This window comes from Vipera ursinii (assembly GCF_947247035.1).
Source record: "Vipera ursinii genome assembly, contig: scaffold_116, whole genome shotgun sequence".
Taxonomy (NCBI): domain Eukaryota; kingdom Metazoa; phylum Chordata; class Lepidosauria; order Squamata; family Viperidae; genus Vipera; species Vipera ursinii.
In genome coordinates, this window is record NW_028148353.1 from 30,301 (window position 1) to 41,516 (window position 11,216).

The window sequence follows — 11,216 nt, forward strand, 5'->3', positions numbered from 1 at the left end:
CAGCCCAAACCTGTTGTTCCTTCTCCCAGACAAAGAGGCTGAAAAATAGTTTTTATCCCAGAGCTGTAACCATATTAAAAACCATATTAAATTGAAGTGCAATATCAAGGGCAGCACAAGGCAGGGTGAAGAGAATGTGAAGGATGTGGGTATATAATGCGTGCTCTTATTTGTGGCTTTGACGTGTGTCTGTGTGCGCGCACGCGCGTGTCTGTGTGTAGTGCGCACTGCGGACAGCCCTTAATTTCGTTTGTGAGCTACACAATGGCAATAAAGCTATTCTGCTCTGTTCTATTCTATGGCGGGCTCAGATGCCCGGCGGTTGCTAGGATGCAGCCGTTGCCTAGCAACCCTGTTGTGGCTGCAGTTGCCAAGAGCCGGAGGGAACTACCACTCCCACAATTCCTGGCCTCAGATGGGAGAGTGGGGGGGCTGAGGTTGCCATGGCTGCCCCTGCAAACAATATGGCCGCCCCCAGCCCTGCTGGCTAGCAAGGAGCAGAGGCACCATGGCCCAAGGAGACCTGGATGAGGAGAGCCTGAACGACCTCTACACCTGGGTGGACACCATTCCTCTCTCCCGCCCGAAGAGGAACATCACCCGCGACTTCAGTGATGGAGGTTTGGGGCTGGGGTGGGGTGGGGCAAGGGAAGGGGAGGGGAGGAGGCGTGAGTCTGGGAAGCAGCCATCCCCAACCGGGCGCCCTCCATCTTCAGCCCCCCCCAAACACACACAAACTCTCTGGAGGGCGCCCGGTTGGGGATGAGGGCCTCCACTGTTGCAGAAATCAGAGCCAGCCTGGAGACCCCTCCCCTTTTAGCAGCCTTCTCTTCTCCCCCCATACACTTCCAATATCCAGCCCCTTCCTCTGGGTCAGAGCTTGGAGCAATGCTCCTAGCGGGTGGAGAGCCCTGCGGATGTGCAGAGAGGGGGCTGGGCAGTGTGGGTGGGGGTCTGCAGCGATGGGAGGACCCCTGGGGGACCCCCGGTAGTGCTTGCGAGCTCCTCTTCAAGGGATGCCCTGTGAGAATTTGAAAAGTTTTCCCAAACTGGGCCGTTTCCAGGTCTGTGGACTTCAACTCCCAGAATTCCCTAGCCGGCTTCGCCATTGCTGAGAACGCTGGGAGTTGAAGTCTGCTGGGCTTTAATTAGCTGAGGATCATCGATTGAGGACAAGAAGAACGCGGGAACACAGGCGTCTCTCGGCTTACAAGTTGATTTAATGACCTTTCAAAGTTGCGACGGCACTGAAAAAAAGTGTGGCCATTTTTCACACGACCGTTGCCGCCCGGGGTTAATTCGAACGCCTCCCCACAGCCGGGTGATCAAAATTCAGATGCTTGGCAGCCGACTCATCTTTATGACGGTCGCAATGTCCCGAGTGACCTGATCCCCTTGGGCGACCTTTTGACCGGTTAAGTCAGTGGGGGAAGCCGGCTTCACTTAACGACCGTGTTCCCAGCTGAATAGCTGCAGCAATTCACTCAGGGACGATGGCAAGGAAGGTCGTAAAATGGAGCAACTTCGCAACCTGTCCCGCTCAGCAACTGAACTAGCCAGATCCCGTCACAGTCGTAAGTTAAGTTAAAAACGTCCTTCGTTTTTATCACCCATCCAGTTCTGGTTGCCGAGGTGGTGAAGTTTTATTTTCCCAAAATGGTGGAAATGCACAATTATGCTCCAGCTAATTCCACACAGCAGAAGTTGTCCAACTGGGGACACCTGAACAGGTCGGTATTCTACAGGTAAAGTCAGTGTCCAAAATCACCCATCCCAGATCAACAGAGATCGGCTGTGATCCATTGGGACACGCCTTGCCAAAACATTTTTCAGCCTGTATTCTGGTGGTTTGGAAGCATCAGATCCCCAAACGGCCCTGTGAATATTGATATACAGGAGGTCCTCGACTTACGACAGCTCATTTAGTGACTGTTCAAAGTTGCGACGGAACTGGAAAAAGTGATTTAGGACCGTTTTTCACCCTTATGACTGCATTCCTGTGATCACGTGATTTACATTCGGATGCTTGGCAACTGACTCGTATTTATGACAGTTGCAGCGTCCCAGCATCATGTGATCCCCTTTTGCGTCCTTCTGACAAGCAAAGTCAACAGGGGAAGTCAGATCCACTTAACGACCATGTTCCTCACTTAACAATTGCACTGGTTCGCTTAACGACCGTGGCAAGAAAAATGTAAAATGAGGGAAAAGTCTCCTCACAGTCGCATGATCAGAATTCAGACGCTTGGCCAGTGACTCAGACTTATGACGGCCGCAATGTCCTGAGGGGGAGGGGGGTTCCTGTGATCCCTTTTTGTGACCTTCTGACGAACAAAGTCAATGAGGAAGCCAGATTCGTTTAACAACTGTGTCTGCAGTGATTCGCTTAACAATTGATGCAAGAAAGGTGGTAGACAAAATTCACTGAACAGAGGACTCACTTAGCAACTGAAATTTTCGGTTAAATTGTGGGTGTAAGTCGAGGACTAATTGCAGTGGGCCAGTGGGCCAAGATCTCCATTGTATGGGAAGGTGTCCACTGCCTCTTTCTGGGTGTGCCTAGAATAGAATAGAGCTGGAAGGGACCTTGGAGGTCTTCTAGTCCAGCCCGCTGCTCAAGCAGGAGACCCTATGCCATTTCATCCAAGTGGCTGTCCAGTCTCTTCTTGAAAACCTCCAGTGTTGGAGCATTCACAGCTTCTGGTGGCAAGCCGTTCCACTGGTTAATTGTTCTCACTGTCAGGAAGTTTCTCCTTAGTTCCAGGTTGCTTCTCTCCTTGATGAGTTTCCATCCGTTGCTTCTTGTCCTGCCTTCAGGGGCTTTGGAGAAGAGGTGGACCCCCTCTTCTTTGGGGCAGCCCCGCAAATACTGGGATACACCTGCTCGTTTCCATGTCTCTTTTTCAGGAAAGTGTTGAGCAAATTGAATTTTTCCATCCCGGAGGACATCGTCCGGAAGATTGCCCAGTGTAGCCCTGGAGTGGTGGAGCTGGTGCTGATCCCGTTGAGACAGAAGATTGAAGAGAAGCAGAAGCAAGCCAAGATGTCCACCACCTCTTACCAGGTCAGTTAGGGCTTGGACAATGCTCATCTGAGCAAACGTGGACCTCTTGAGGTCTTGTCTTTCCTTAGTCTACCCAACAGTCATTCTCCTCCAGCGTACAAGCAGGCTGTGCCACGAGATGCAGCTATGTTGGTTGATGGATCTTTAACAGGGACCCACTAGATCCAGGAAGCAGAAAAGCCAATGTTTTGAAAACAAAACTACTGCACAGGTAGTCCTTGACTTATGTACCTCAACTGGGCCCAACATATTCGTTGCTAAGCGAGACGTGTGTGAATTCTGGGAGTTGAAGTCCACGAGTCATAAAAGAGCCAAGGTTGCCTACCCCCTGCCCTAGTTGCTAAGCGAATCGCTTCAGTTGTTAAGTTAGCAACACGGCTGTTAAGTGAATCTGGCTTTCCCCTCGACTTTGCTTGCCAGAAGATCGCAAAAGGGGATCACGTGACCCCCGGGACACGGCGACCGTCATAAGTGCGAGTCAGTTGCCTCTGAATTTTGATCACATGACCGTGGGGACGCTGCGACGGTCGCCGGTGTGAAAAGCAGTACGCTGGGTCACGTTTTTCATTGCCGTTGCAACCTGGAGCGCCCACTAAACGAAAAGTTGTAAGTCAAGGACTACCTCTGTGTCATACAGCGCAAGCCCGTCAAACACCAGGCAGGAACACACAGCGTGAGGTTGATCCTCTGGGTTTTGACCCAGAGTTTGTAGAGGAGATCACCCGCCAGGCAGGAGATCCATGGAAATCCACACAGAGGGATCCGTGGCATTTTCAGCCTCAGACAGCGGAAGACACGTATTTTAGCTCCGGGAGGACATCTCCAAGGGCGGCCCCATGTACAGACCACTGCAGTAGTCAAGCTGTGAAATGCCCAGGGTCTAAGTGACGGTCAGTAGGCCCCTCCCAATTTAGGAACTCTCTGAATCCAGCTTGGAAGATGATGGGGGGGGTGGGGATAATGGCAAACATACCCTCTCTCTCTTTTTTTTCTTTTTAAAAAAATATGTTTTATTAATTTTTTTAACATAATCACCTTAATATACGATAAACAGTGTGTGGTCTGGGTTTACATTTAAGAAACATTCACCAACACTTGATTTCTATCATCTATCATCCCCATAATAACTTTACTTGATTTCCTCTTTCTCGCATAATGTTTCTCTTTTACCAACCTTTAAGTTAATACAATTCTTGTTGTTTTAGTGAGTGACGGTTGAGTGTAAAAGTTTTCTAATATTTCTACGGATAATAATCACGTCGATATAACGTTCCTCTCCTCTCTGGTCATTCTGGTTGCCTCATCGTTAGATCCTGTTTGCTGTTTTTCCCACAAGGTTCGAAACAGTCTTACTGGTTAAGATTTCCTCCAAGTTAATTACACTTAAATATTTAACTCTACTTTTTCCTCATGTAAGCCAACCCAATGCTTTTACTTTCCTTAAGGAATAAATAAGACTAAAGAAAAAAGAAAAAAAAGAAGAATAAGAATAAAAAGAAATAAAAAAGATAGTATGCTACTTAAAAGTCCCTGTTTCCTATATAAGCTAATACATATTTATTTCCATTTTTTTCTCCATTCTTTTTTTTTTCCTTTTTTTCCTTTTTACACCGTCTTTCCTTCCTCTTCTGCTTCTTTCCAGGGCCGGCCACCAACTCCTCTGGGCTGTTGCAGCCTTTGCTCCTTCCCGACTCCATTGCCCCAGGTTTATGCCTTTGGCCACTCCCCTTTTACCTGCCTGGAGACACACCTTGCTGCTTTTCTTCTCTCTGTCTGTTTGTCTGAATCAGAAGCCACAAAAAGGTGGGGAAAGGAGGGGAGGGCTGGCCAGAGGCTGCTTGTTTTAAGAGAAAAAAAAAGGGTTGCTTTGCAACACCGAAGTCAGGGGGTGGTCTCCAAACTTCAGTTCCCAGAATTCCCCAGCCAGGTGGGGGAGCTGGCGTCCACTACTCTCAAAGTTGCCAAGTTCGGAGAGACACGTCACCTGGACCAATGCAGGAAGTCCTCGAATTAGGGCAGAGGACCCCAGCCTATGGGCAGTGGCACACTACCGGGCCTCTTGGCCATCAGGCTGCATGGGCAGCTGGGCAGTGCACACGTGTGTGCACGCGTGCTCACCCCCTCGTTGCTGCAAGTGTTGCACAGGCGGTGGCAGCGACCCTAGTACCGCGCGGGCGGTGGCATTGCCATGAACCTTACACAGGTGATAGCGCACCACATGAGCAATAGCACGCCACATGCAGGCAGCGGCATTGCCGCTAACCTTGTACGGGTGGCGGCATCTCTGTGGGCTGCAGCACAAGACTCTCACGGGGCGGCAATGGTCCGAACGCCTGGTGGGCCACGCCGTGAGCCTTGCACAGGGGCGGTGGTGGTGTGATGCTCGCGCTGGTGGCGGCATTGCCCCAGGCCATGGTGCAAACCTTGCACGGGGCGGCAGCGGAGCGATCCTCGTGGCAGTGGGGGCATCGCTGCAAGCCTGGCGGCGGTGATGCCGCAAGCCTCACACAGGCGCGGTGTTGCTGAGAGCCTTGCATACATGCTCACTGCCCCATTTGCGTGGTCCACATGCTCGCGGCCTGTTTGTGCCCGCGCACACCTGTAGCCACATTCATCTTTGCCCATGAGTGCATAGGGTGCCTGCCCCTCCCTCTCCCACCGGGCCGCCAATCCACAAGGGTTGGAGACCCCTGTATTATAGCCCTGGTGGGACAAGGCAACGTAGACTTATGGGTAGAGCTGTCCGGGGTCCTGAAATGCAGGTGCCGCGTACAGGCAGTCCTTGACTTATGACCACAATTGAGCCCAACATTTTTGGCGCCAAGCAGGACAGTTGTAAAGTGAGTCTTTGTCCCATCTTACAACCTTTCTTGTCACTGTTGTTAAGTGAGTTGCAGCATTTAGAATATAGGACAGAGAATAATAGTGTTGGAAGGGACCTTGGAGGTCTTCTAGTCCAACCCCCTGCTCAAGCAGGAGACCCTCTGCCAGGGGCCAGAGATCCGCCCGAAGGAGAAAAAAGAGGCCACTTGTAATTGGAGGATACCTCAAAGGCAGATTAGATTAGATTAGATTTTTTTTTAGATATTAGATAACCTTTATTGACATTTTTTACTGTGGGCACAACGGCACACGTTAAAAATGAAATTTGGTTGCTTGCTCTCAAAGTGTACACCTTCCTAACACACATTTAAACGTACTATATACGACATAGGTATACACCTACACCCTTACATATAAGTAACATGCAGTGGTGGGATTCAAATACCTGAACAACCGGTTCTCTGCGTGGACGTCGCTTCCGGATGTCCGTTCTGGGCCTGGGCCTCTGAGGCCCAGAACGGACTTCTGGAAGTGGCATCCATGCACTTCTGGCGGTCTGTTATGGGCCTGGGCCTCTGAGGCCCAGAACGGACTTCTGGAAGTGGCATCCATACACTTCCGGTGGGCCGTTCTGGGCCTGGGAGGTCATCCTGGCTCAGAATAGACTTCTGGAAGTGGCATCCACGCACTTCCGGTGGGCCTGGGAGGTCTCCCTGGCCCAGAACGGACTTCTGGAAGTGGCATCCATGCACTTCTGGCAGTCCGTTATGGGCCTGGGCCTCTGAGGCCCAGAACGGACTTCTGAAAGTGGCATCCATACACTTCCGGTGGGCCGTTCTGGGCCTGGGCAGTCATCCTGGCTCAGAATAGACTTCCGGAAGTGGCATCCATGCACTTATGACAGTCCTTTTGAAAAGGTCCCACCATCCCCTTTGGCCATCTTTGGACAAGCAAAGCCAAGGTGGGGAAGCTGGGTTCGCTTAAGGACCGTGTTGCTAACTTGACAGCTGCAATGAGTCACTTAACAATTGTGGCAAGGCAGGCCGTAAAATGGGGCAAAACCCGCTCAGCAACGGAAATGTTGGGCTCCTTTGTGGCCGTAAGTCGAGGATTGCTGCCTGGAAAGTCTGGTTTGGTCTTCAAGGCCCCCCACCACCCCCACCCCCACCTTCTCAAGACAGCCGCTTACAGGCCTTGCACAGGCCAGGTCGCCGGTCTGTTTCCATGACTTCTCTCTGGAATGGCAGGTCGAGGGAAGGGCGCGCTTGGGAGGGCGGAGCAGGGAGGACAAGAGGGGGGACCCTAGCATTTGACGTGCAAGCCTCTCTCCTTCTCTCTTGAAACAGGACCTGGGCATGCGCGCCATTGCGGAAGAGAACAGCTACATGGAGACAGGTAGGGCAGGCCAAGCCTCTTTTCATGGCTGAGGTAGGACTAGAACTCACCACCTCCTGGGGATTGGCCCAAAGTCACCCAGCCGGCTTTCACGCCTAAGGCAAGACTAGAACTCACCGCCTCCTGGTGATTGGCGGGATAAAAATCTAATAAATAAAACATAAATAAAGATGTGTCTGTGGTTAAAGAGAACCCCCCCCCCAAGTGCCCTTTAAAAACTCAAAAGAGGGTCCGCAAGCAGAGAGCTCTGGCTGAGGTTGGGGGGGGTCGAAGGTCCCCCTTTAATCCCTCTCTGGCATTTCACAGGCTACACTTCTAAGTCCAAACCCAACAACACCGGGGCTTACGCCAAGGACTCCCCCGGCTCGGAAGGGTGAGTACCTGAGGCTGCCCCCTTCAGGTGGGTGTCTTGAACCCCTGGCCGGGGAATCCAGCAGGCAGGTGTTTGTGTGTGTGTGTGTGTGTGTGTGTGTGTAGGGACCTCTTTTTCTCCTTTTCTGCCCTGTTGAATTGCAGCCCGGGGGAGTCAAGAACACAGGCAGTCCTCGACTTATGACCAGAGGGGACCCCCAAATTTCTGTGGCTAAAGTGGGGCAGTCCCGTTTTACCACCGTTCTTGCTGAGGTCGTTAAGCGAATCACCAACCCTTTTGAGTTAGCAACATGGTCGGGAAGCGAATCTGGCTCGCGCTTTGACTCTGCTTGTCAGAAGGCCGCAAAAGGGGATCGCGTGACACCATCCCCCACCCCGGGCACACGGCAAACCGTCGTAAATACGAGTCAGTTGCCAGGAACCTGAATTTTGATCATGTGACATTGTGGGGGGGTGGGGGTGCCACAACGGTCGTTCAGTGTGGAAAAAAAAACCCGGTCACAGGTCCCTTTTTTTCCAGTCCCGTGGCGACTTTCGAACCGTCGCCGAACGAAACGGTCGTAAGTCGAGGACTAGCCGTAAAGCAGGCCTGTGGGCGAATGCCCTCGAGACAGCGCCGAGGGAGAGCCGGGCAGAGGAAGAGGGAGGGAGGGCTGGATTCCACACTGCTTCTTCCAGGGGAGTGGGGGTCGTGGCCGATGGAACTCCCTGCCACCGGAGGGGATCGGGATGCCTCTAAAGTGGGTTCGGGCCCTTCCGGGAAGAGAAGAAAGCCAGGTTGGGGAATAGGCCAGGTGAAAACATCTGTCGAACATCTGGAAACATCTGGGCTTCCGTCCTTCCTCGGAATGGAGAGCCTTGAACTCACGTTTCCTAGGATGGGGTGGGGTGGGGGTCTTCTCTGCATGCAATGGGGGGCGGTCCACGATTCGTGGGGCGTCACGCTCTGTGTAACTGCTCTCCGCTTGCAGGGGGCCCAAGGCACAGCCGGGCTACCCGGCGCCACTGCAAACCGACGCCCAGATGCGCCTGCACCTGGCCGAGCGGGAACAGGCGCTGCTGGCTTCCCAGGAGACAATCCAGGTGAGGGCAGGGGGGTCTCTCACCTGGCACCCCACGGATGGCACGGCTTGGGGTGGGGGAGGCTTTGCTCAGCCACCTCTTCTGCTCCTGGCCCTCTCGGCTTCCCCCCTCCACCCGCCATTTCCAAGGGCCGAGTCTTCCCAGAAGCCCCTGCAGGGCAAAGAGAAGAGAAGTGACGGGAGAGAGGCAGCTCGGCCTAGCGCAGGAGTCTGCAACCTTGACCGCTTTAAGACTGGTGGACTTCAGCTCCCAGAATTCCTCAGCCAGCTATGCTGGCTGAGGAATTCTGGGAGATGAAGTCCACCAGTCTTAAAGCGGTCCAGGTCGAGCAGGCCGAGGAATTCTGGGAGATGAAGTCCACCAGTCTTAAAGCGGTCCAGGTCGAGCAGGCCGAGGAATTCTGGGAGATGAAGTCCACCAGTCTTAAAGCGGTCCAGGTCGAGCAGGCCGAGGAATTCTGGGAGATGAAGTCCACCAGTCTTAAAGCGGTCCAGGTCAAGCTGGCTGAGGAATTTTGGGAGATGAAGTCCACCAGTCTCAAAGCGGTCCAGGTCGAGCAGGCCGAGGAATTCTGGGAGATGAAGTCCACCAGTCTTAAAGCGGTCCAGGTGGCAAAGCCCTGGCCTAGCGGTTAGGGCACCAAGCTCGCCAGCGGGAAAGGCTGAGTTCTAGCCCTAGTCAGGTGATTCAAACTCAGGCGCTTGGCGACCGCCTCGTATTTACGACGGTCCAGCATCCCGGGCTGGCGCGATCCCCTTTTTGTGGCCTTCTGGCCATCCAAGTCGAGGGGGAGGAGGGGGTGGGGCGAAGCCAGATTCGCTGAACAACCCCGTTTTATTCATTTAACAACGGCGGGGGTTGGCTTAACAGCCCGGGCCAGGACAGGTTGTAACAAAACTCATTTAGCGACCATATTAGCCAAATCCTCCCTTATTTTCTCCCTGGAGGAAGAGCCGTGGGTCAGGAGTTTCCTGGGAAGCAGCCTCACACCCGGGGCGAGGAAGGGTCCACGGGGTCCACGGGTGGGAGGTCTTGGTTCCTGGCGCTGCTGCTTCTGAGGAAGATGGCTTCTCCCCTTAGATTCTGCAGATGAAAGTCCGCAGGCTGGAACACCTGCTGCACCTGAAGAACGTCCGGATCGACGACCTCAGCCGGCGCCTGCAGCAGGCGGACCCCAAGCGGAAGTGAAGACCCCTCTCCCCTCCCAGTTGCGGTTCTGCAAGCGGAAGTGAAACACACAGACACACACACACACACCGTCCCAGCTGTGGTTCTCCCCCGCCGGGCTGCCTCCGTTCTTCAAGAGCCCTCCGCTTTGCTTTGCAGCTCTCCGGCCCGGCTGAGAGGTTGGAAGTAGGTCTGGCGGCCTGGGAAGGGCAAGCTTGGCCCAGCCGGCGGCCCTAGAACCCAAGGCCAGGAGAGACCGTTCCGGAGGAAAGAAGGCCGGGGGGGGGGGGGAGACATGGAGAGATTTGGCCGCTTTCTCTAGAGGAGCCCAGGAGAAGCCGGGCCCCTCCAGCCCCCCGTCTCTGGGCACCGTGATGTCTGTCTCCTGGAGTGGCAGGAGACCCCAGGACAAGTTCTCTTGCTCGCATCTGTAGCCAGCCAGGTAAGGAGGCCGCAGTGACAGCGGATACGGACTTTCTGGCATCTAAGAAGAGTATCGGGAACAGAAGAATCCTTTAGCCAGGATTTCCCCAGATTTGGCCCTGTTGGGAGGCCAGAAGTTGGCTTGGAGCCTCCTCCTCCTCCTCCTCGTCCTCCTCCTCCTCCTCCTCCTCCTCCTCCTCCTCCTCCTCCTCCTCCCTTTCTTCTGAAGTTCAGGCTCTTTCCAAGCCACCATAGCTGCTCTGCTCCTTGCTGTTGACTCCAGAAGAGAGAAGAACCCACCAGGATGGCTGCGGATGGACTTACGGACAGCCAGGAGGACCACCGAGCTGGTCCTACCCAAGATGAAGTCTTGAGCTCCATCTAAGGGAGGAAAACCCTGGTTGAGTGTGTGTGTGTGTGTGTGTGTGTGTGTACATGTGTATGTGTGTAGGAGAGGTAGTCTGTTCTCCCCAGGAAATGCACCACCCAGCAAAGACAAGGACTTCAAGAATGTCCTTCTCCAGTGTGTTGGGGTCCCCCTACCGTTCCAGCTGGCTTCTGGCCAGGGGGCTATTTCTGGACCCTCTATTCTCCCTTCCCCACCTTCAGACACTCGAGCCGGTCCCTCGGCTACCTCCCCTTCCTCAGCCTCAATTGGGGAAGCCCTGCTGGAGGCATCTGCTGGGCCTTCCTTCAGAGGTTGTCTAACGTGAAGGTGGCCTTCAAAGCATTTGCCTGGCCTCCGCTTCCTTTCTTGACACTTTGACCTTACAGGCCCAAATTCCTAGCACAAATCCAGCCGGAGCAGACCCCTCTCCCCACCCCCCAGCCCTCTCTGGCTTCCTGCAGACAAGGGGGTGGTGGGGGTGGTGTCTTTGTGAAGACACGG

General features: G+C 53.8%; 1 protein-coding gene across 1 annotated transcript; it reads left to right on the forward strand.

Moving 5' to 3' along the window:
• Positions 1-508: 508 nt before the first annotated feature.
• SPEF1 (sperm flagellar 1) lies at positions 509-10,263 on the forward strand (the record flags this gene model as incomplete). The annotated part of the gene is made up of 7 exons (XM_083380152.1): positions 509-620; positions 1,619-1,730; positions 2,908-3,064; positions 7,234-7,282; positions 7,589-7,655; positions 8,626-8,737; positions 9,818-10,263. The coding sequence occupies 7 exons, from the start codon at positions 509-511 to the stop codon at positions 9,923-9,925; spliced, it is 717 nt and encodes a 238-aa protein (XP_083236278.1). The 3' UTR covers positions 9,926-10,263.
• Positions 10,264-11,216: the final 953 nt, after the last annotated feature.